We start from the raw sequence: 25840 nt of genomic DNA, 5'->3' as shown, positions 1-25840 counted from the left end.
TAGATTGATAGAGAAGATGAATATAATTACGGCAGCCTATAGTGACATTTGGGTCAAATGGGTTTTTTTGTGTTTTTCCACTGTAATTACTTAATTCCACTTATAGACACTCACCAATAGAGATTTTTATGAGGATTTGTCTGTTGCAGAAACATCTCATTTCATTCTGATTAAGCTAAGAAAAAAATCAAATCAAAAAAACAATCAAAAAACAATCATTTTCCTGGATATCATCAAAAAATCAAAATGAAAAATCAAAAAAAGTGAAAAAAGTGAAAACTACTAATAACCATTTCCACGTCCTGGGATGCGACTGCCTGTCATGATTTGTCGCAACCTCTGCACCAATTTCATATCCCTTTCCTGGATGGTAACACGTTTGGCATGGATGGCGCATAGATTTGTCACTAACATCTCATTGATTAGTATAATGATTAGTAGATTAGCTTGTAAAATCCAGTCATTTCTTACTTGTGAATTCATCAATCAAAACCGCCTCTGCAGCCTCCTGCAAAGCCAGAATTGCAGATGCTTGAAATCGAAGATCACCATATATATCTGCTGCAATTTCACGGACAAGACGCTGGAATGGGAGCTTGTGAATAAGAAGCTCAACATCACGCTGATAACGGCGGATTTCACGGAGAGCAGTGGCTAAAATAATTAAATTAGATATTCAAATTCAAAAAATCTATGAATATACTTTTACTTACTGCCAGCTTTTCGACGATAGCGACGTCGAGGTTTCACATGAGCCACATGCTGTCCTGGAGGATGCTTTCCCCCCTTTCTTGCCTTGCTGGCTATATTTTTTTTTGCCCCTCTCTGTTGAACACATTTTCTTGCAGTCATTTTGGTACGAGCCATTTTTGCGTGGATTTGATGATTCTAGCTGCTTATTTACTGATTAGTATAATAACTAGTATAAAAATGAACTGTAGCTCACTTACATTGCTGAAACAAGAAGATAATTTAAAAAATTTCTGCAGGGGGGGGGGGGGGGGGGGGGCGTGTAGAATGAGATGGATGAAAAGATTAAAAGATTGGAAAAGAAAAAGAGCAAAAAGATAAGATCTTTGAAGTGAGAGTGCGGTTATGTGTGCAGTTATGTGCAGTTGATGAATAACACAACAACACAAGCACGCTCAAATAGGCAATCAAGTGAACACAACAACACATCACAAAGAATATCAACATTGATTTTCAATTCTTTCAAATCTTCTTTCTCCTGTCTCACTACTTCTGCTCTGCTGCCTGCCTGCCTTTTTATTCTATCAATCATTGTATCAATCAACTATTTCCTGCGCCAGATTCTTTGTTTCCCACTTCAAGATCAGTTTTTTTCTCATCCTATCAAAATGACACGCCGCGGACCAAAGCCTGGAGCCACAGCTGGCCAGAAACGAAAAGCTGATGAAGAAATGTCGATTAACCCTCACACAAAAAGAGCAATGAAACGAAGGGAAAAAATGAATGAGGAGGAGGCCACTATTGAACGGGCGAAGAATGCAGATCGTGCAGCAGTAAATTATCATATTCGACAGCTGAAAAATACCGATGCATTCAGAGAGGCAAATACTGAGGATCAAAAGAAGATGATTGAGGATAAAAGAACAGAGATCATGAATAAAAGGTAGTTAACAAATCTTGAAATCTTGTTAATATAAATATTAATAGAATATAGACTTAGCACCGGGATTACAGCATCGATGCTGGAGCAGAGACAGGAAGATATCTCAAAACCAAGTGAAAAGTAAGTTCTATATTCTACTAATCATTATATTAATCATTCTAATGATTTATCACAGGCTTGCCGCATGGAATCATTTGTTAGATTCTGAGGACACCATGCAAGAAGTGAAATGGCGGCTGGAAGATGAAAAACGGTTTGGTAAAGAAAATATGCCAACTGAGGAAGATTCCCGGGCTGCGTATGAGGAAGGGGTGAAACTGATGAAAAAAGGAGGAAGTCTTGCTGCTGTTTTATACAAGCAGTGGATTCTCTCATGGAAAGATATCAGCAATTCTCTTTTTCAAAAATTCCGACATCATTCTTTCAACAATACTGCCAGTCATCATCGATTTTTAAAAACAATTTCAAATCAGGAGCTTTCTGTTTTGAAAATGCTGCTTTGTGCAGAACAAATTGACTCAATTTGGCAAAGAGATGGTGGAGTGAGCAAAAGACTGAAGATTCAGAAAAGGATATTGATGCTCGTAAACAGGCTCATAGAGCCTTTAAAGAGGAAATGACTCCAGAGGAATTTATGCAAATGAGATGGAGCCCGGATGAGTGCATGTTTTTTAAGTCTGAAAGTTGATTTTTTTTTTTTTTGTTTTTATGATTATAGCAATCATTCTACTAATCTGTTTTTTGTTGAAAAATTTTTTTATATTAAAGCAAGCTAAGTTAGTTAGTTTAGTACATTATCTGTTTGTTTTGATTTTCTTATTTAATTTTTTTATGATGTTATAATATTTTCAATTTTTCATTCATTCATTCATTCTTTCTTTCTTTCTTTATTTCTTTATTTTAGAATGATGAATACTTTTTCTTTCACTTTCTTTTAAAATGCCTCCATCTGGTTATTCATATCTTCTTTCTCACAAAGATCTTATTATTAATCTTCATCAACACAATCTAACTCAACAAGATATTATCTCTCAATTGAAACGAGATCATAATCTTGAAGTTAGTCGATCAACTCTTGTTCGTTGTCTTCGAAAATGGAATGTTAGAAAAACCAAGAAATGGGAAGCTGATGAATCAATTCACAATCTTATTCAAGAATTGTTTTCACGAGGCTTGCAGGATGCTGATATTCTATCAGTTATTCAACAAAAGCATCCTGAGTCTCAACTCTCTATACGTGAGCTTCGTCAAATTCGGCAGCAATTGAAACTTCATCAGCGAAGAGATGACTATGAGAGTGATGAGATGCAGAAAGAGCTTATATCTACTGTACAGAAAGAGCTTGACAGTGGATTTATTCAGGGTTTTGGAAGAGGACATCTGTACACCCATTTTAGGCAGCAGGGGCATAGCATTTCACGGTATGTTTTGATTAATATAATGATTAGTATAATACTAATAAAATCAGAGATCGTCTATTCAAAACAGTTCGGCTTCTCGATCCAGATGGAATTACACGTCGGCTAAATGATCTCCAACGTCACCGAGGATCCTACATTGTTCCCGGACCAAATTATCTTTGGTCTATTGATGGTTATTGCAAGCTTCAACATTGGGGAATCGAAATCTATGCAGCAATTGATGCATATTCTCGATATATAGTGTGGATATATATTGGAATCACAAACCGTACTGCTGTTTCTGTTCTTCGACAATTTCTTGATGTTCTACAAGCAACCGATACTTTTCCTCAGGTTATTCGTTCAGATAGAGGAACCGAAACTTCAATGATTGCAGCTGCACAACTCAAACTACATCAAGCAACTGATTCAAATACTTCTTTGAATGAGTGCTATCGATTTGGAACAAGTACACTAAATCAACGAATTGAATCTTGGTGGGGACAACTTGCAAAACAGTTGGCAAATTACTGGAGAGTATGAAATTCCATATTCTTTCTACTAATTATTATACTAATCTTTATGCTAATCTTCTCTCAGCGCTATTTTCTGAATCTCAGTCATACAGGTCTATATCACACCAATAAATTATCTGATCGTATTGCCTTTCTCGCTGTATATATGCCAATTATTCGACAAGAGATGACAAACTATGTGAGAGTCTGGAATAATCATCGAATTCGAGCTCAACGTAAACGACCTGATGGGGTATATGGACAGCCCTGGAAGCTCTATTATCATCCTGATAATGCATTACAGCATGGCTTAAAACCAGATTCACAAGTGCTTTCAGAACTTCACATGCACTTTGAAAACTGGGGTATGTAATATCTTCATTACTAATATCTCTGTTGATCTAATATTATAGAGATACTAATACTTGACAGATATTAATGAGTATCTACCACTGGAGACAAAGAATTGGTGTCAGAATCAGATTTCAAAATTGGGATTTTCTTCTGGAAGAGTCACTGCTGCAGCTGTCAATGAACAGGGTGAACGTATACATAAGATAATATATCTTCAGCTGCGAAAACTTGTACATGATCATATAAGATCTCAACAAGTTCCTATTCTACAGGAATCTGAAAAGCCAACTGGTGCTTGGGACTGGCTGACAGAGCGATTGCAGGAGCATGAGATGAATTTTGATAATGTGATGGAAATGAAAATCTATGATGAGAATAGTGAGAATAGTGAAGATATCAAGCCTGATATCTCTGATGAGAACAGTGAGGATGTTAAGCCAGATGTATCACAGATGTAATTAGATTGAATATGAATAAGTATTCTACTAAGTATTCTACTAAGTATTCTACTAATATTCTCAAGAATATACTTTTTAAGTTTGTTACTATAACAATTATTCTATAAATTTTATATTGTAGTGCTACATGAATTTTGAACTAGATATATATATATATATATATATACAATGTATGTACACCGGACACACAGAATATATGTATTCATATACTCAAACACTCTATAACTTGAAAATTATAATCATATATAGTTATATATTCCAATCTAAAGTTATTGACAGTATTAAAATATATATCAATAAACAATTTTCTTAATTGATACAGAAATATTCTGTAGTGTGTACACTGTAACTAACTCTTTGAAGATATTTTATAATATTACTCATCATGTCTAACACTCCCAAAGCAGTTAGCTATTATACTAATCATTATACTAATCAGGTTACCCAAATCCACACACACATACACACAATCTCTCACTCTCTTACCCTCAAAAACAGATATATATATATACACACTCAAATTTTCCTGTTCTTCTCTTTGTTGTTTATTATCATCTTGATTTACTTCACTATGTGGACACCATTCTGCCCCAATCGTCCTGGATTTTCTCATGAAGCACACTGTAATAGTGAAGCTGCCTGTCCTTATTGTGGCAAAGCCAATCCATCCACACCAAAATCCTCCATCATCTCTTCAATAAATGATGAAATCATTGTCATTGAAGATAGTCCCAGTCCTCCAGCTCTGACACCGTCACTCTCTGCCACAATTCTTGATCCTGGACCTCCTCAACGAGCACGTCAACTGGCCATTCAAAAAACACAAAAAGTTCAACAAATGACCCCCAATGCTGGTACACCAGTTCAACGTACATCACCTATAAAAGAACCTGCGATCAAACCTGAGCTGAATCAACTATCCTCCTTGCGAAAATCCTACAAAATTCTTATTCATATTTGGAAGTGTGAATACAATGATGCCAAACTACAAACACACTATAACTGGGAGTCAATTCGAAAAATTCAAAATGAAATCTACTCAGATTGTGTGTTTTTCACAATGGAGGATTTTCTAGAAATCATCACTGCCAGACTTGATACAGCCTGGAAGAATATTCTTACAGTTGTTTCTCCAGTTGATGTATTCATTTCTGCCTCAGTTACAGGAAAGGATGGTGCAGTTATGCTCACTCCTGATGTTTGGATGTTGGATTTGGAAAAGTTATTGAGTTCATTTAAGAAAGTGCACTCATCAACCTCAACAACTACAATTATTCACATTTGTCTTGTTACCTATGATGAGTCCAATCACCCCATCGAACAACCATCGGAACCGAAGAATATCAAAGTCAAATCACCAGATATCAAAGTCAAAGAAGAGAATACCTCTGTATCAGTGATCAAGCGCGAACGTGCTTTCTCACTCGATTTACCCATTCTAAATCTTATCAAACGAAGACGGCCGTCCCCAATCCCTACAAAATCTGAAGACAAAGTTAATGAATTGAAGACAATGAAGCTTGAAAAGGATCTATTGTTCAAGTGGGAGAAGCTGGAATCAGAGACAGAGGAGGAAAATATAAAGAAGGAGATGGAAAACACTGTGACAGAGATGGAAAAGAGTCATTCTGATGAAATTGAAACACAATCAAACTATCTTGACCCACCTGCAAATGGGACAAGATTTCGGCATCAGCGTCGAGAGTGATTGATAGAATGATTGATAGATTCTTTTGACCTCAGAGTTGAGGGTGATTAGTAGAATGTTTGATAGATTTTAGTATGCGCTGTAAAGATTGATACTAATGTGAAGAATTATTTTGCTAGCTATTATTCTCATAATAAGTCTTATTTCTCACAGATCTATTCTTGCCCCTATTCTTACCCCTATTCTTACCCCTATTCTCACCCCTATTCTTGTCACTCATGTAATCAATAGAGTTAGTGTGCCTTGATCACAAAATTTTCTTACACAGAGGAGCTATAATCAACAAGCTCTATTTGATTACAAATTAAATGAATATGATTGGTGCGTGTTCATGGTAACACTAGTATAAAAACCATCAAAAAAACCCATTTGACCCAAATGTCACTATAGGCTGCCGTAATAATTGATTTGAGCAGGACAGTAGCTAGTCTGTACAGTAGCTAGTTCAAGGGGAGGTGTTGGAGCCTAGGCTTCCTATTATGGACTAGCGCACCGCACAGTATTATATAGCATCCCTGAGATAGGCTACAAATACAACCACTTCAGACGTCCCACATAAATGCACGAGGCCCGTGGGGGGAAATATGCTACGGATAATCAATTTTCCGATATCGGTAGCTGAGTAATCCACTTTACAATGTGAAATTGGTTGGTCCAACAAAACAGAGACCAACGAGACCTACGTCAAACGTCTAACTACCAAGTCTCACGCTCGCCACGTCAAGTTATCCTTTTGCATTTTCAGGATAACGGAGCTCTGTAGGTGTCTTTACTGCTCACGCTGGGGATTTATTTATACATCCTTTTTATGTGCTAACTGACGTGGAACTCTTGCTAGATCCTAGTTTTCTTGGCCCTGAAATTAATTATCTTTTGGCTCAACTCCGTACGGACAGCACTTTGGGATGCGGGCATGCGGAACCACGAACCTACCATAACATGGTCATCTGCGTTCATTCATTATTTGAATATTCTCAACGTATAGGGCCATGGATCTAAATCATTTTGCCGCAACTCGGGAACGGAGGTCTACCCTTCTCCCTGATATTATGAACGACCCTGCCTTTGCCACGAATGCCCCCGGAAAGAGAAAAAGTTTGGACGAACCTGACACTTGTCGAATATGTCGCGGCGAGGGCACGGAGGAGGAGCAGCTCTTTTATCCCTGCAAATGTAGTGGGAGTATCAAGTTCGTTCACCAAGACTGCCTGATGCAATGGCTCTCCCATTCGCAAAAGAAATACTGCGAGCTCTGCAAGACTCAGTTTAGATTTACAAAGCTTTACGACCCGAATATGCCTCAGGATTTACCTGCCCCGGTCTTTCTTAAGGAACTAGCTCTCCAGGGTGCTCGGTCAATTGTTACGTGGTTACGATTTGTGCTGGTTGCTTTCGTATGGCTGGGATGGCTCCCGTGGTCCATGAGAGCTATCTGGCGTGGTCTCTTTTGGTTAGCTGATGGGCGTTGGCCTCACTCGGAAATCTATCAAGCCTCACAAGTACCCCCGGCGAGCGAGGACCTCGATCGACTTGCCTCCCGAGGAACTTCCCCGGCCCAAACCGTTGCATCAAACAATCTCACCCCATCCGGAATGGCACATAATATGACAACACTCCCACAGTTCGTCTCGCCGTTTTCCTCCATGCTCAACTTCTCCGCCGGTGAGCCACTGTTATACAGTATTCTAAAAAAACTCCTATTCGGCACTTGGGCAACACTGGCTACTTCATCTGAGGTCGAGACTGCAGGTTCAAACTCGACTAACGCAACTTCTTCATCGATGCGACGGCTTCGCCAGCCATCCTGGCTATCAGATGTTTCCTTTCTAAACCGGCTGACTCCTTATTCCACACTCAACAATATTTTAATAGATACCTTTGAGGGACAAATAATTACTTTGTCGGTGGTTATTGCTTTTATTCTTGTGTTTTTAATTAGAGAATGGGTCGTGCAGCAACAACCTGCGATTAATATTGCAGAGGCAGATCGAGAAGCCGCAGCGCAGCTGATGGCGGATGGTGGCGTAATTCAACCCGCCGAACAACCAGGACAACCTGCTCAGGAGGCCCCGCATCAGCAAAATATGCCTGAAGATGCGCCTGCCCATGTTCCAGGGTTTAATGAGCAGCAGCCGAATGAGACAACTCCGCCTTTGGACCAACCGCGGCAGCCTGATGCTACTGATGAGAGCTCCGAATCACCTGGTCCACAGCAACCTTCTCAGATTGAAGACGGTTCTATTGGTCCCGTCGATGAAATAGCAGGCATGGTTTGGGAGCCGGGAGTCGAGTGCGGTGTCGAGGAAACAGTGGCACCACTTGATAGTAGTAGCAATGCCCAGTGGCCTGGATTAGATGTGTTTAAAGATTTATGGGCTCGTGGCATGCGAAACCCAACTGAAATTTTAAGGATAATCGAGCAAGAGGGGCGTCAGGAAGAACTGGGTTGGGTTATCGCAGCCATGCAAAGGTTAGAGCGTGCGGGCGAATCATCCCGATCTAACGACCAAACTCGGCACAAGTTACAAGAAAATGGGGAAGAGGCTATCTTAGATCCATCCGCTTTACTCCATGTCCCAGTGGATCCTAGTAACCCGCAACCTTCGTCATCCGAGATTGCTCAACTTTCTGGAGACAAACAAGATGAAAATCAAGATGAGCCCGGAGGAGGACTTACCATGAGATTTGGAGATCGAACTACGAATTCTGGTGTGTCTGCAGAATCATTCTCACCCACCTTGCCAAAAATGGAATTGTTCAACTCACCAGCATTCTTCGGTTCAGAATCCGCAGGCCCATCCAGATCTATGCGTGCGTTTGACCTACCACCTCCGATCATGGGCAAAGAAAACTCTGAATGCTCTTCGATGCTTCAGGAAGAGACAAGGCCAGACAATCGAGGCCCGTCACTAACTGCAGCTCTTGTCGAACCGTCTTCATCATCCGGTGTTGGTATACCCGTTCAAGAAGCTTTACCCGGTGAGCAACCCGAACCTTCAGCTGCATCGTCTCAGCAAACACCTCCGATGGAAATCAATGAAGCTCCTCAGAGTCTGATTGATCGTGCCTCGAATTGGTTTTGGGGTGGCGTCACCCCCAGACCTCCAAGGGTAGAGGAGCAAGAAGATCGGGCAGGCGATCGGGATGGCGAGCGCGTCCGTGAAGAACCTGGACAGGAGAACCCTTTTGGCCCTTTTGGAGATGGCCATCACCACCACGTTCATGGCCCCATGGACGAGCCGGGATTTGCTGATGGCCCGCGTCCTCCCGCTGACCCCGACGACGTTGATGCTGTGGACGATGCAGATGACCTTGAAGGCATTTTGGAGCTCATCGGCATGCAGGGACCGATTGTCGGTCTGCTGCAAAATGGCGTCTTCAGCGCATTACTTGTGTCATTCACTGTCGCGGTGGGAATCTGGCTACCTTACCTGTGGGGTAAGATTGCTCTTGTTCTCTTCACGAATCCGATACGGCTGTTCGTTGGCGTTCCGGTTGCACTCGTCTCCCTGATCGCCGATATCACCGTTGACACACTTCTCGGAAGCTTGGGATATGTTGTCTACTGGGGGAATGTTCTGCTCCAGAGTATGTTCGCCTTATTTGGGCGCTTTATCCCTTCACTTGCAAAATATTCCGTCAGCAATGCTGTTACCGCAGCCTCGCTCTCTCTGATTGACGGGAGCAGTCAGCGCCTTAAGGGTGTTCTAGGCGAATTTTTCACCTTCCATGAATCAGACCTGCCGATGTTTTCTGTTCTGTCTCACCAGGCCTTGAGGATCCACCAGGATCGAATCGCAACTGTTTTCAATTTTGTTATTAGTGTTGGGAAAGCGTTTCTCTACGATATTCCTCTACTTCTTCTCCAGAAAGGAGGGCCTCAAAAACTCATCAGGTCCATACTACCTGTGGAACCTATGAAGCTACTCTCTGCAGCAAGTGCTACCATCGTTGGCGTTGGAAAGTCTGCACTATTTTTTTTGGAGAAAGGAAATTGGTCGAGCCTTAAAATCGGTGGAGTTGAGGAGAAGGTTGTCTTGTCGTTGAACCACGAGTTGGCGCTGTGGGATACAAAAGACCGAATAATTGCGATTCTCGTTGGATATGTTTTTGCCTCAGTTCTTGGGATGTTGTATCTCCGATTTTCTTCATTGTTTACCGGACCACGCCAGGAGCAGCGGGCAGAGGGGGCTGTGGCTGACGTTTTGCAACAAGCTGGCGGGGTGATGAAGGTGATCCTGATCATTGGAATTGAAATGATCGTGTTCCCATTATATTGCGGTATACTACTTGACATCGCACTTTTACCCCTATTCCAGAGTGCAACATTAACGTCGCGGATTACGTTTACGTTGGATTCGCCGTTCACATCGCTATTTGTGCATTGGTTCATCGGGACTTGCTACATGTTCCATTTCGCCCTTTTTGTCTCCATGTGCCGGAAGATTATGCGGAGTGGCGTCCTATGTGAGTAAACCCATGTTGGGTAATACTTTTGTTATTCACTTTAAGACTAACGGTGCATATTAGATTTCATCCGGGACCCCGACGACCCCACATTCCACCCTGTACGCGATGTTCTTGAGCGCAACGTCACAACCCAATTAAGAAAAATCGCCTTTAGCGCCCTTGTGTACGGGGCCCTTGTCATTGTGTGTCTTGGCGGCGTTGTTTGGGGCTTATCCCTGACGTTCCAAGAAGTCCTTCCCATCCACTGGTCCTCCAACGAACCTGTCCTTGAATTTCCTGTCGATCTACTCTTTTACAACTTTGTTATGCCGTTGGCGATTCGCTCGATTCGCCCATCAGATGGACTGCATAAAATGTACAACTGGTGGTTCCATAAATGTGCTCACAGCTTGAGGCTAACGCATTTTCTCTTTGGTGAGCGGCGCAAGGATGAGGAGGGTCGACCTAGATACCGAAATTGGCGTGAAGGGGTTTTTGGCCGTCGACGCAGTGATGAAAACCAGGGCCACGGTGAATATTTTCTACGAGATGGAAGATTTGTGCGGGCGCCGGGGTCCGATCAGGTTCGAATTCCTAAAGGGGGACATGTGTTCCTGCCAGTTGATGAGAACAATGAGCGTATTGATGGTAAGGAGGATCGCGAGGACGGTCTACATGGAAAGTCGAACAACATGTTCGCTCATGTCTATGTACCTCCAATGTTCAAGACCAGGATTGCAGTATTTATTTTTATGATTTGGGTCTTTGCGGCGGTCACTGGGGTTGGGTGCACTATAGTTCCTCTAGTGGTTGGCCGAAGGATGATCTCCTCTCTATTCCCCAGCCACATCCGTGTGAACGACATATATGCTTTCTCCGTTGGTATATATGTGATGGGCGGAACCCTATACGCATTGATTCACTGTCGTCAGGTGGTCGCCTTCCTCGGAGAACATCTCCAACCATACCTTGCATCTCCTCGGCAAGTTTTCCCGCAGACATATAATATGCTTGTAAGATTCGTCAGTCTCGTATATATCGGAGGTGCATACGCTCTCTTCCTCCCTTCCCTCTTTGCCCTGGTTACCGAACTTTACATTCTCATTCCACTCCACACCTATATCGGAGGTGACCAGGCCCATGTCATCCACTTGGTACAAGACTGGACGCTTGGAGTCTTGTACGTGCGAATGGCGGTCAGACTTGTACTATGGTATCGCGGATCTCGCCCTGCCATTGCTCTCGACGCTATCCTACGCAATGGTTGGGCGGATCCCGATATTAAATTGGCCACCAGAGCATTCCTTCTTCCCGCTACCTTGATTGCTTTAGTGGCGATTATGGGACCCTTACCTATAGGCCTTCTTCTAAACACCACCATATTCCAGGATTCACCGGCCAATGTACACTCCGAGGTATACCGCTACTGCTTCCCTGCGTCGTTACTGGGTGTCCTCCTTTTATGGGCCGCGCACCTATGCCGCAAGCAAATCTCTCGTTGGCGAGCAGGCATCCGAGATGACGTTTATCTGATTGGGGAACGACTCCATAACTTCGGCGAAAAGCGGGCGAAAGACGTGGGCGTACCCCGGCGGATGATAACTCCATGAGCAGACGACTTTCCCTCATGCATTTTTTTCACTTTTTCAATTTCGTCTTTTTCTTTTTAACTTAAAACATTGTTCCTAGTCATTCTTCGACACTGCAACTTCTTTTACATTCACTTTTTCTTCATACCGTTTTCCTGTTTCACATTGTGTATATTATCAGGTTTCGTATATAGGCCTACTTGCACTTCGAGGTGTCACTCTGAGCAGGGTACCGGAGTAATAAGTATAGAGACAATAAATTCACTACGGAGTACTCGCCTCCAACAAAGTCCGTTCTGAGTGTCTTTGTCAATGGACCGATCTTTCTTTCTGTCTAATGATCACGTGACTGAACTAGGCTAGATCGGGGAGCAGCCTTGGCGTTGAGCCAGGGGTCCATGATTGGCCCATTGTTAGGCAGCAACTTTTATTGCTTTTTCTACTTGATCGCATCAACCTCGCATCAACCTCGTATCAAGATCGCATTAACAATCGTCTTTTCGATGCATTAGATATCTCTATGAAGACGTATTCTTTTCTCTTGAACATATATATGGTATTCGTTGGTCGGCAAATCTGAGATTTTCTTCATATCAATTCCTCTCTAGATAGAAAGCTTTCACAATCGTAGCCATCCATGTCTGTCCTCAGGCATGGCGGTGCCTTCTTTCAAAGACGGCTCACCAAACTATATACAGATACCAAATCATCCTGCGAGAATGTTTCTAGTGCATCAAAGGCCAACGATGATCCGGAGCTCGTGGCATTGAACTGCAATTTCCGGACCCAAAAAGATAGGCTCCTGGCATGGGGCTTGGATTGGAGTGATGCGAGCGCCGCCCAACCCAATGACATCGATGAGGCTCTAAGTGAGGCTGGCTTTTCTGACGTTGTCGCGAGTGTCATGTCATCTATCCAGGAGCTTTTGAATGAGGCGGAGAGGCTCCAGCAACCGGATGGTGTCAAGTCTCTTGATGGGCCCGGGACGGTTTGCCCGTTCAAGACCTCATGGACTCCAGAGGAGATTGCGCGGTCGAAGGAGTTGTTGGAGGAGTTGACGCAACATATCGAGACACTATATGATCTCTCGCGGTCGCGAAGGAATATGAGCATGAGCATGAGCAGTGCGAATGCGAATTCCCAATCTGGTTTAAAAGGCCAAAATCGGCCGGCGCTGTCAAAGTCATCAAAATCTTCCAAGGAATCGTTTTATTCGCTTTGGAATGAACCTGGTCAATCAATGGATGAAAAACCGCTGCCAACATCGAAAAGGGTCGCATCGCAACCCCAGCCTGAAGAATTTGGAACCGACCCTCTTATGGGTTTCCATGCCGATACATTGGCTGATGCGTCTACAGTTGATTTCCCGAAGACTTTTCCTGATTCTTTTCTTTCAACTAAACATTTCTATATTGATAAATCTGCCCTTCATCTGTCGTATGTCGGGATTTCTCATGCTTCCAATCCTCCTCCATATGAGGCGATTGCAGAATCTGCGAATTCTCGAGTCATTGGACATTTAGATGTCCCTGCGATGCCTTCTGCGCTGGCAACGCTTGTGAAAGGACCAACTGTACCAGTCCTCGTGGAATTCTTGCCGATGATGATGGGACAACCGAATTCTCTTATATTTCCTCGCAAAGGACGACTTGTTCAATTATCAGAGACCCTTCAGCGTTTAGTCGAAAACTCACGTGTATCTCATCTCGGATTGCTCAAGTTTGTTGGCTATTTTATCGATATGACTTATTCCCGTTATGCGTTCGTTTACCAGGTTCCGCTTGAAATCTTTCCACTACTAAGACAACCCTCGGATATCCTGAGGGATGCCAAACCTCGACCCCTTGTATCCCTGTTTCATTCTGGAGATAACCGACCGGACTTCCCTATCCCGAATCTTGAAAGTAGGTTTCGTTTAGCGTATCATCTGGTTCTTGCGGTTCTTCATCTCAGAAGCCAAAATGTCGTACATGGGAATATAAACAGCAACAATATTTTAATATTCCCTGATTATCGGGTTTCTAATGAAGGGTTTCTAAGAGACTCGAGTTCCGAGTTCAGCCATCCATACCTCACGTCGCTCGCTCAGTTCGATAGCGAAGACAAAAATGCTGTTCCAGAACCTTTATCAGCCAGCATGTACCGCCATCCTGACGACCGTCGTGTTATTACCGACAATTCTTCGTGGGCATATGATCTCTATAGTTTAGGCTTGGTATTACTTGAGATTGGGTTGTGGACGCCACTCAGTAAACTTTGGAAGATGAAGTACAACAACGCTATGTTCAAATCACGAATCGAAAATGTCTACGTCAAAAGACTCGCTCCAAAATGTGGAAATTCATATCTACAAATGGTACAGCTTTGCCTCGATGCTCCCAACTTCCACCTTTCAACGGAACCGATGGCAGACTTAGGACTGAGGATTCAACAAACTTACCACTACCCATGGCATGATCCGAGTGCATCTGATGAGTGGAATACGTTTTCCAAAAATTTCGTTTACGCAATTGGCAAAGTCACTTGGCGCTGTGCTTGCCTAGATGTTTTCAATCCACCACCAGCTTCAGATTTAGATGAGTGTCTTCCTCCACCTCTCATTATTGAGCCATCCAGTTCGACAAGGAAAGAGGTAAACTCTTATAATACAGGTGCTCAGCTGGATGTAACCCTACCTATTGATCCGGAGGATGATGGGACAACCTACGGTGATTCGAAAGCATTACAAGAGAAGTGTACTGTTAACGAGAAGAAAGTCCGCAAACGAACGTTTAAAAAATGGTCGAATGTCGAAATACCTGATGAAAATTTACGGGAATGGAACACTACACTCATGCCAAAGCTCAGCAAACTTCTTCAGAAGATCCTAAAGGACTCGCCCGAATCCTGCAGTGCGACATTGATGATAGCTGGAGAAACTGCAGAAACCGCGAAGACCACAATATGTGTCACATGTACCAACATACGCAGGGTTCGAGCGGCTCTTAAAAAGTACTTCGACTTTGATCGAGAAAACTGGGATCTCATTGTGATTCGAGGAGATGTTACAAGGTCAAAGGTTCCTCGCAGAAGACGTAGAAAACCGAAACGGAATAACTGCCCTGCTGCTGATACCACCCAAGCTGACTTGAACCCACACTATCAGCAAAAGCCTCTCTGTGGAGCGTCAATTGGAGCATTTCGACTTGACGAACATTTACCTCCCGTTTCCTATGGAGGGGCCATTCTTGTTGACGGCATGCCCTACGGAATGACTGTGCACCACATGCTTGATGCTCCCTGCGATGACGAGGATGATGACTTGCCTCCCCGCTCGGCAGGCAACTGGACTCCGGGAACGGAGCCTTTTGACGAGGGCTTCTCATACTCTTGGCGTGGTGAAGACCTACCTGAAGCCCTTTATCCCTTTGAAATATCTGACGGCGAAGAAGATGGAGATGAAGGATCCATTGCACCAAGCATTGACGAGTCATATGATGACTACTGGCTTTCAGATGGATATTCTACAGATGACGCGGATGAAGACCCTAACGACGACAATGATTCTGATGCCGCATCTATCGGAGATACTGCTGGAGTAGACCCCGGAGAAGAGCCTAGGATAATTGTCACTCAACCGGCGATTGATGATGTGGAAGACGGTTTTTTCCCATCCTATGAAGATCGTGACGATGAACACCTTGCCTCGCATTCTCTAGGATACGTCCACGCCTCGTCGGGAGTCAGGAGATGGACACGCAATGGCATAAAACATGAAGTGGATTGGGCCCTTATCAAAATTGGCGAGAATCGGATGGATGTCAATAATGCGATACTTACGAACGTTCACACGTCAGAATCAAATAGCTCCCTCAACTTCGGTCGTCGTGGCACTCAAGCGCAACAAGGCCTCAAAGCGTTATTTGCGGAGCTAGACAAGGTCGCCAAGTTAGAGGATCTGGCTGGCTTGTATGTGCAATGTTGTGGCAGGACAAGCGGCTTGCAAAGTGGACGAATTTCCAAAGCAATGAGTCTTGTAAAGATGCATGGGCGCCAATCGTTCTCTAGCAGCTTTAGCGTTGATGGGAATTTTGGAGGTACGGCTCTCCCATCCCCAATTCCTAACAACTCAGCATGCTCCCCCACGTCCCCTCTAAATTCACACCAACACTCACTCACCTATCTCTAGTTCCTGGCGACTCTGGGGCCTGGGTCTTCGATAAATCCACAGGTGAAGTATGTGGACACGTCCTCGCATGGTCAGAAAAGAGCCGAACTGCTTACATCGCCCCGATGGAGGTTCTCCTAGACGACATTGCCCGCACTCTAGGTGCCACCAGCGTCACCCTTCCTAGAAGCGAGGAGGCACTGGCATGGACCCGCAATGCCAATACCACGCGGGCAGATGATGTTTCGTCTGATGACAGCCGCTTACCAGCAGTTGCATCCCAATCTCATATGAGGAAAAGTTTGAAGATGACCCACCACGAAATGGACCAGCTTCCGGTCGAGTTAGGGAGACTAGGTATTGATAGAGATGAGCAGACACGAAGTCGAGGGGGGATGAAGGGGTTAAGGGATGTCCCAACCTCCGCGTATGGTGCTGTTTCTCCGTTGATGCGTCAGCCGATTACGATGGAGAGACAACTAGCATGATAGTGTAGTGCAGTGTTTGAACACTGTTATTTCGAGTGATTTTAAACATATATTTTGTATTTCCGTTACTTTGATACCCATTTGCTGGATTTGCATATATATATTTCTATTTATATAAGAGAAGAGAAAGGATATTTATTTTGATTATCTGCATTGACATTTTCCAGGCTTTTATAACTTTTTTCTACAAGATTGCTTGATTGGTTTATTGAGCACCTCTAAATTCATCACTTGAAAAGTTGGATTGTTTTACGTAATCTCTGCTTCTATGTTCATGTACTGTATTTTGTATACTTGAGCATATTACACCAATCATTAATGTCAAATATGTGTGAATTCAAATATTCACTTTCCAATTTCTGCAACAGATCTTGCAGGTATACAGTAGATTAATGATTTTAAGTATATCAGTTCTCATTTAAGAAAACGGAAGTAGGCCTTATATGAAACGCGTATGAAACTGGGGCACTATCACTGATCTTAGACATGTTGAACAATATCATAGACATTATTGATTAGAAGATGTTTGTCTATCTACCAATCATGGAAATGTCTAAAAGTACGTATGTAATAAAAATGATTAATTACGTGATCAACACGGGGAAAGCAAAGGGCGATTACAAAAGAAATCTAAGGACCATCGAACGTTTACAGGACTATGTCGATGTATGAGGAAAAAGGAGAAAACAAAATAACTCAAACAAAAAACCATAACAAATTGCCAAAGGCAAAGCCCAACAATTCAATAACGAAACCACCATACACTCCTACACCCCAAAAGATAAAACCAAATAATATTCGTGTGGTTGTTGAAATCCTTTGTCTGCCAAAAACATGACCAAAAAGCCTGTAGTTGCAAGCACCATATCAACTGGCTCACTTCCACCCATCAAGGCGACCCCAAATATTTCAATACAGCCTCCCTTTCCTCCACGGGCAGCATGCTAAGTACCTGCTGCACACCCCTCAACCCACCATCCTTGTTACCCATAAGTAACTGGGCAACTTCAATTGCAACTCCATCAACCTTCATCTGCTCAACATTCTCCAGCACCTTCTTTTTATTCTCTTCGTACCACAGAGCAACCTTGCGATCATTGAAGTCGAACTCCCGATCCAGCATTCCAGTCCACGATTGGAGAGTATTTAGATTGGCATCACGTCTTGACGGCGTGGTGGGTTTGAGGGGGGAAGAAGGGCTGGTGGCATTAATGTTCGGGACAGCGCTATTGCGCGAAGCAGTCGAGGGAGAGGCTGCAGCCATGCGTTTGAGAATAAGTTCCTCGCTGAGACGGCGACGGAGACGCCAGTAAAAGAACCGCCGGGCATTTTTCCATTGGAGGGCTTGGCGGATGGTTCCTTTGGCCTCCATGCGGCCGGCGCGGTCATGGAGGTCAGCAAATTGAAGGGCGATTTGCATGTAGACTGGCAGGAGTTGTTCTTCTCTTTCAGTCATCTTGGCTTTGATCTTGGAAAGTTGGTCAGCGGGGAGGGATTTGTCGTTGAGTGCTTTTCGAAGCTCGCCGTATTCCGGGTCCAAACGGGCCATGGTATCCAGCTGCTTATCGCGACGGTATTTGATATTGACGATGCCTTCTGGCTCAAGGACACCGCCGCGGGACTCCTCATCAGCGTACATTTCCATTTGTTCTGGGTTGATGGTGGGATCGATCACAACCTATTGAAATGGATTAGTATATTTAAAGAAAAGGAACACAAATAAGTGTTTTAAGGACTTTCAACTTACCCAGGAACCACCACGCAGTTCCCCAAATGGCGGGATATAAACAAAAACAGGTTGCTGGTATTTGACAAGCGCGTCGACAATATAAGAACCATATTTTAGTACTTCGTTGTACATGTCTCGTTGACCACCAGAGAACCCTCTCCAGTTAGCAAGAATCATCACAGGGAGCTGTTCGCCAAAGTTAAAATCTTTGAGAGCCTGGGCGGTCTTGAATGCAGAATTTGGATACCAAACTCCACCGGCTTCCGTGGAAATCAACTCCATTGAATCTGGATTGGCAGGGTCGGCAGGTGTGACAGTGTCGACAGAGCGTGTCTCCACTGCGATGACGCCAATGGGAATTCCACCAAGTCTAGCACGTCCCACAACCACGGTCCTCGCCCATCCAGCCAGTGTTTCCTGGAAGGAATCCTTGTCGAAGAAACCAGGTAAGAAACCCTCTTCATCCTGCTTACCAGCAATAAGCCACCTAACATCGTAAGGTTGCCTGGCTGGGGGATAATATCCGATATCTCGATCCCAAGTGTCGGAATATGGTCGAATTGGGACAGGCGAATTCTTCTTGTCTGGGATAAATGACATCCATTGCACGATCTTCTGAATACCTTCAAAGTCATCATTTGCGGTCATGTGTGAAACACCATTCTTGTACATAATTTGTGTTCCACCCAACTGCAAGTTGGATGTATAGACTTCTCTTCCAAGAAGCTTGTTGATAGCAGGGGCACCGGTGAGGATAATAGGCTGCCCTTCAACTTGAATTGCCCGCTGGCCCAGACGAACGAGGTAGGCACCAATCCCAACAGAACGACATGTCACAAGTGTAATCGTGAAGATGTCTTCGTAGGCCTTCGAGGTGGCGCCAGCAATGAGACCAGAGCCTCTGAGGCACTCGACACCAAGGCCGTCTTCTGCACCGATGACAGTGGTAATCATATGTCTTTCCTCACTGTTTTCCGTGACAAGTTCAGTGATGACGTTCTTTGTCTTCCTCTCGTCTAGTCTCTTCTTCACTTCCGGGGTAAGGTAAAGATACTTGAATCCAGCTTCTGGTCGCTCCGGATCATTCCACGCAACAGAGAAGTGATGCATCAGCTCCTCTGCCATTCCGATACGAGCACCGGAGTTGGCAGAAAGGTAGATACGAGGTATCCCAAGCTTCCTAGCAAGCTCAGTGCACTTATGAAAAAATTTATCTTCTTGAGGTCCAAAAGATCCAATTTGGAATGTGATATCGTTGGCGATAACGATGAAGCGCCTGCCACGCGGGTATTCGGGAGTTCTTGCAGTGATCATCCAGCCAACCATCCCATGCGTATTGGTCCCAGGCTCTCGCGCGACCTCGATTAAATTGTCAGAATCATCAAGCACGAGTTCGTTGTAGTCGATACACTCGCCCACAGCAGGCCGTTTGTCAGCGAGGGAAGAATGCTCTTCACTAGCCTTTGTCCAGCAGTTCTGAAAAGCCTGTCTGAATAGCTCCGGGAAGTCGTAGACGTATTGAGTACCCATTAAATGGGCCTTATATCGTTTGGGTTGCAGCCATTCCTTCGTGGGATACGGTGTTGAAACTGGACGAAGATGCATGGATCCTATTTTTGTCGTGCCACCGATGCTCTGGAATATCCATTCCCCTTTCTCGGACTTTCGCTCAGCATACATTTCAACTTGAATAATGTATCCTGAGGTGTTATTGATAACTACACGGAGGGGATAGGCCATTCCAGTCGTCGGCTCCGTGCAGAGGATACGGATTTCAGCTCCAGTGACGCGGAGGCGCCAGAGTCGTCGACCAAAGCGTTCCAAAAAGCCTGCCAAGGCCCTTTCGACATCAACCGGCTGAAGGGGAAAAACGGGCGTAAAGTTGATAAAGATATGATTCAAATCAGAGTTGTTATTGCCAATAATTTCCAGAGCATCCAGGATGTCATTCATTAAGTTGTCAGCCTCAGAGATAAGATACTCCACCGTGGGAATATCATCTCGCAATCGGCCCGGGCGAACAACAGCTCTCGTGAAATAACGTTTATCAACAGCCTTGTCACTCTCCGGCCCCTTTCCAATTGCCTCGTAAACGTGAATATTCCGATTTTCCGTAAAGACAGGCTTAATTCTAAATTTGGAAAGCCTTCCCAATTCCAGTTGGAATGCAAGTGCAGGTTCACTGTGTCGAATGCTCTCATCTTCGTCGTAAGTAGGTCCTCTGAACGTAAAATAACCAGGATAAGTCCCATCCTTATGCCCGCAGATAAATGTAAGTCTTCTCACCCGACGAACGAGAAGCTCTTCTTTGACTTCAGAGACAAGCTTGGTAATGCGCGACACCATCTCCGTATCATCAAGGTCCTCGATATCACGGATCGCAACGTTGCAAACGCCAGTAAGCTCGTCGATGCTTTCAACACGTGTTGGCTTGCGCAAAGCCGCTAAAGATAGGCCAATGGAGTTTCCGCTGCTCTTCTGAGACTCTGCGCGGGGAAAAACCTCCAGTGCCCTCGAAAGCATCTCCTCGGCATCATCGAGATAATTAACGGGAATGATAACACCTTTCCTCATTGGCTCATTGACCCCTTTGTTAACTAAGTATGACATGTCACTAATGGAGCTGATTTTCTTGAACGGATTGCTTTCCATCGTGGGCGTGGTGGGAGTGGACGGGTGAGATGAACCGGCCACCATTCCAAAATCAGATTGGCCACCAGCCTTTCCGAGAGTGAAATCCCAGGAAATAAAGAACGGACTCTCGTGCTGGTTGTGATATTCGATACCCTTCAATTTATACGCTCGATAGGCACGGCGGACATACACCTCGAGCGCTGCCAGGGATACCCATTGGTCCTGATGCCCGAAGAACAGAGGGAGAACGTCAAAGACAGTGTACTTCGAGTCAACCACTTCTTTCAAGACATTGATGTCAGGCTCTCTATGATCCCAGCCGGTCTCTCCGTATTTCGATTCCACCACTGAAGATCGCAGGATATGCTCCATCTGGGCGACCCTCTCCTCCAGGGATGGAAGAGCGCACTGGATAAGAACTTCGCGGGCTTTCAGCGCGACTTTAGAAGTTGCGCGGGATTCCAGCTCTGCCAGCTTCTTTAGGATAGGTTTCAAATAGTTCCCCACGTTGCCGGCATTCAATTTGTTGGGGCGATACATATCCAAAATCGCTAAGAGCAAATTGTTCTTCGCCCCGACCTTGCTGTGGGACAAAACCGTTTGTATGACACCAAAAATGTCATCTTTGTTCTCCTCTCTTAGTTTAAGGATCACATCTTCGTCGCGCATATTTCGGCCTGCGAATAGGTGTTCAACGTCCCAGTACTGTTGAAGAATGCCAATGAAAACTTTATATTCATGGACTTTCAATCCCTCACTATACCGTCGAATGACATCCACGAGAGGTTGGAGACTTGTGCGGAGAATATCAGCGTCGGCAGGTGTAACATTTTCATCGATGAAGCGGCTAAGTGTCTTCATCAACTGGTTGGCAGGGAACTCCGCCTTTCGCGTTTTGGCTCTGTCAACAACTTGTGCAAGTAGGGAATCGAGCTTCTGTGGCATCCGTGAGTGAAGGGCTGAGACTTGAGCGTTCCACTCTCCATAGGGAAGTTCGGGGTTCCGCAAAACTTCAACCAACTCTTTCAAAGTGGCTCCCATGATGACTTGGTTGTCAAACCCACGGAGAATATCCCACAAGATATTGTGCAGCAAGCCAAATCGTTGGGGAGGCTTATTACCGACGACTTGCGGGGGGCCTAAATCTGGTAACTGCCCAAGGAATGGCTGCGCGTGTTTCACTCTGGATGGATTGTCTAATGCGAGAATACCCAGAATATCTCCAGCTTCGAGAGTAGATCCAGGTTGCTTTATCAGTTGGACAATTCCATCCTCTTTGGCGATGAGTGGCATGTACATCTTCATGACCTCGACCTCAGCGAATGGTTGTCCGGCTTTAACATGCTCCCCATTTTCCACAGTGTACTTGACCAGCTTTCCAGGGCTCGGTGTGCGGAGTTGTGTGGGGTCATTCTCCTCCTCGAGCAGACATGTTTTGCCATCGACACTCAGACGAGTTGCAGCGGCTTCCTCCTTCCAATAAACATTATGGCTTCGTCCGTCCAAAAGAACAAGCAATCCGCCATCAGCAAGAGCTCGAACCCCAACGGAGCATTTGGACCCATTAATGAAGAGATGATAGTTATCGTTACTTGATCTCGTGGCCGTGAATTTATATCGGAATCCTTCGTAAATAAAATCGACAGGGAAAACCGTTTTCAAAACATCTTTGGAAGGTACTTGACCCTTCTCAATGCCCTTCCGGTACTCCGCGATACACGCCTCGCTAGAAAGATGAGCCCTAGTAACAGCTCCGCAGATCACAGCGATCATTGGATCTGGCCGTTCAGCCGTCAGCTTATTGGAAATCAACTGATCCAACCAACCAGTCGTGATGGTATTGTCCTCAAAAGCGGGTGTCTCAAGTAGTTTGATGAGATACTCAACGGTTGTCCGGAAATCGCCTCGAATGCTCAACTCCTTCAGTGCAACGACCATGTGCTTTCGCGAAGCAGAGCGATTCTCACCGTAGGCAAAGATATGGCCGAATTGAGAATCGGAGAAGCTGTGAATTCCACCAGCGGTACCAACAGAGAAGTAACCCCAGACATTAGAGCTGCTTCGAAAGTTGAGTTCGTGCATTGTTCCGCTGGATGGCTTGAAGCCTTCACCAGGATCTTCGGAAGTGATACGACAAGCAGTTGTGTGGCCTTTTGGTTTTGGTCGGCGTTGAGTCTTGGTACTCTCCTCATTTTCAAAATGGAAGTCGATTTCGGAGCTGGTGTTGGGATCCACGCCGTAAAGAAGACGAATATCGCGAATGCGGTGTAGTGGAATTCCCATGGCAATCTGGAGCTGAGCAGCTGGGAGATTCACGCCAGAAACCATTTCTGTTGTGGGATGTTCGACTTGCAGACGGGGGTTAAGCTCCAGGAAATAAAACTTGTCATCCGCATGGGAATAGAGGTATTCAACCGTTCCTGCAGAAACGTAGCCAACCAACTTCCCAAGCCTCACAGCGGCTCGCTCCATTGCTCGAAATGTCTCCGGCTTTGCAATAGTGACAGGGGCCTCCTCGATAATTTTCTGGTGCCGTCTCTGTACCGAACAATCACGACCAAACAGAGAGATATTGTTTCCATATTGATCGGCCAATAACTGAACCTCCAAATGTCTCGCGTTACCCGCTAATTTCATGATGAAGATTGGGGATCCGGGAATCTCGCTCGCCGCGGCATTATACAAGTTGATGAAATCCTCTTCTCTATCAACTTTCCGAATACCCTTCCCACCTCCTCCTTCCGATGCCTTGACCATGACGGGAAAACCTATAATCCTAGCTTTTTCAAGCCCTTCTTGCGGAGAATGTGTGCATCCTTTGTCATAAATATGGTCCTCGACGGTCACGATACCATCTTCATCGATTGTAACATCATCTATACCTTCTCCGGACCAAGGAATGCAGGGAACTCCGGCGTGTTGCGCAACGATGGTGGAAGAAATCTTATCTCCAAGAGATCGCATTGCAGAACCGGGAGGGCCAATAAAAATTATCTTTTTCGGAGATGCAGCAAGCGATTCTGGCAGCTTTGGGTTTTCTGAAGCATGGCCCCTGGTTGGATGTTAACAAAGAAAAATCCCGCCCAAAAATCTAATATATCAAAGAATGTGCCCTTACCATCCTGCCCAAACAGCATGAACACCCATACGCTCCGCAATGTCCACAATCAGTTCTACATTAGCATAATTGTTGTTATTTGTGCCTCCGGGGACCTAAATCATATAATTAGCTCTGTGGCTCTATTCGTTTCTCTTAGGAAATGTGCCCGTTCGAAGCTTTAGCAGTTCTAAATGATGTGGGCGCCTCGTACCTCAACATATTGGTCTGCCATCCGAATATAGTCTGCATTCGCTCTTAAATCCTCCGGTGTAGCCATGACCGTAAACTGAATTGCCCGCTCATCGCCAAATGTATTATAGGCCCATTTTCGGACATCTCGAATTTCTTTGACGGCAGCAATGCCATTATTTGCGATAAGAACCTAAAAATTATACGTAATTGAAATCTGTCAGTATATACATATATTGGTCCTGAGAAAAAGAAGCAATTGGTATGAAACTTTTTATCTACAGATAGAGCATAATGATTTTTTTTTTTTAGAAGGGAAGTCAGCGCACCGAAGTAATTACTGAATGACCATCATTCTTCGCAACAAAGTCCTTCACTTTCCCCGGAGGTGCAAGATCTAGGCGATTGCCTCCGATAAAGTGTGACGGTAAGTTATGTTTTGCTGCGAATGAGCTCCCAAAGCCATTCGTGGCGGTCGAAGGTGTGACTGTAACCCCCATAATGACGGTTGTGTGAATAGAACTATATTTCCAACTGATAATGAAGGCGCGCAAAAAGCTCCTTTTGTGTTATTCGTATAAGCGAATGGAATGGAGAGGTTGATGAGGCTGACGTTTTGTTGATATGCCGTTGAGCGGTTCTTTGTCGAGAACTTTTTTTGCGCAGTGGTTCCGCGTGAACGTAGATAGGAGGCTGAAGAAGATAAGGAGGCTGGAATTGGATATTTCTTCTATAACGAAAACCAAAGAGATCTAGCAACTCAACGCCTGATCCCTTACAATGCGCATTGGCAGGACACAATGACACAACGAGACAATGGTGGAGGAGATGAGTGTGTGGTTTTGACAAAGAGGGCAATCTCTCAAAGAATGGAGACGAGAAGGGGGGAAGGGGAAATGATGAAGAGGGAGGAGGGAGGACGAGGGATTGGATCAAAGGAGTCGCGGGTAGAGAAATTTGGCTGACCAGTTAGTTAACTAAAGTTAAACTGACTAAAATAACTAATTAGTTAATATCTACAATCTACAAATCAACATCGGGGTTTGTTGGCAGGCGCTCGTAATACGGAACGGACAAGTCTGAGCGGGCCCGTACAACAGGTACCACTACGCATTAGCTCCTCAGGAGGGTACCTTTTTAAGTTACCAATACGCTAATTCCCGTGTACGAGACTTTCACTTCAACCCTTTTAGGGAAAAAAGGTAAGAGGTCTCGTATAAGCAAAAAATGACCGGATCGATGTACACAGGTTGCTTGCAGAAATAACAAGTAATCTGCTAAGAGTATTCACTGAATGCTGAATAGCGCATCCATCAATACATCCCCATCTACGCTGCAACATTTCAAACCTCGAAGAGTTTGGCTTTGTAACTAATCCTTTATTTCCCATCCATGTCCCAGCTGTCACAACTCCCGCTCCATCCATCTTAAACATTGTAACCACAAC

At 44.5% G+C, this 25840-nt stretch overlaps 4 protein-coding genes across 4 annotated transcripts; 2 read left to right on the top strand and 2 right to left on the bottom strand.

The window, feature by feature from the left end:
* Nucleotides 1–282: 282 nt before the first annotated feature.
* PAAG_08737 (histone H3) lies at nucleotides 283–867 on the bottom strand (the record flags this gene model as incomplete). Its single annotated transcript, XM_015846604.1, has 3 exons — nucleotides 283–407; nucleotides 472–654; nucleotides 714–867. The coding sequence occupies 3 exons, from the start codon at nucleotides 865–867 to the stop codon at nucleotides 283–285; spliced, it is 462 nt and encodes a 153-aa protein (XP_015701401.1).
* Nucleotides 868–7057: 6190 nt separating this feature from the next.
* On the top strand, nucleotides 7058–12127 carry PAAG_08733 (E3 ubiquitin-protein ligase MARCH6; the record flags this gene model as incomplete). Its single annotated transcript, XM_002789278.1, has 2 exons — nucleotides 7058–10535; nucleotides 10599–12127. 2 exons carry the CDS (start codon nucleotides 7058–7060, stop codon nucleotides 12125–12127), a joined length of 5007 nt encoding a protein of 1668 aa, XP_002789324.1.
* A 616-nt stretch (nucleotides 12128–12743) lies between these two features.
* Nucleotides 12744–16741, top strand: PAAG_08732 (hypothetical protein; the record flags this gene model as incomplete). Its single annotated transcript, XM_015846603.1, has 2 exons — nucleotides 12744–16182; nucleotides 16275–16741. 2 exons carry the CDS (start codon nucleotides 12744–12746, stop codon nucleotides 16739–16741), a joined length of 3906 nt encoding a protein of 1301 aa, XP_015701400.1.
* An 889-nt stretch (nucleotides 16742–17630) lies between these two features.
* Nucleotides 17631–24893, bottom strand: PAAG_08731 (acetyl-CoA carboxylase; the record flags this gene model as incomplete). Its single annotated transcript, XM_015846602.1, has 5 exons — nucleotides 17631–18419; nucleotides 18489–24156; nucleotides 24223–24317; nucleotides 24416–24586; nucleotides 24723–24893. 5 exons carry the CDS (start codon nucleotides 24891–24893, stop codon nucleotides 17631–17633), a joined length of 6894 nt encoding a protein of 2297 aa, XP_015701399.1.
* Between the last annotated feature and the right edge of the window lie 947 nt (nucleotides 24894–25840).

This window comes from Paracoccidioides lutzii (genome assembly GCF_000150705.2).
Source record: "Paracoccidioides lutzii Pb01 unplaced genomic scaffold supercont2.45, whole genome shotgun sequence".
NCBI classification, from domain to species: domain Eukaryota; kingdom Fungi; phylum Ascomycota; class Eurotiomycetes; order Onygenales; family Ajellomycetaceae; genus Paracoccidioides; species Paracoccidioides lutzii.
Note: the sequence above shows the minus strand (reverse complement) of the source record. Positions and strands in the feature narration are given on the sequence as shown.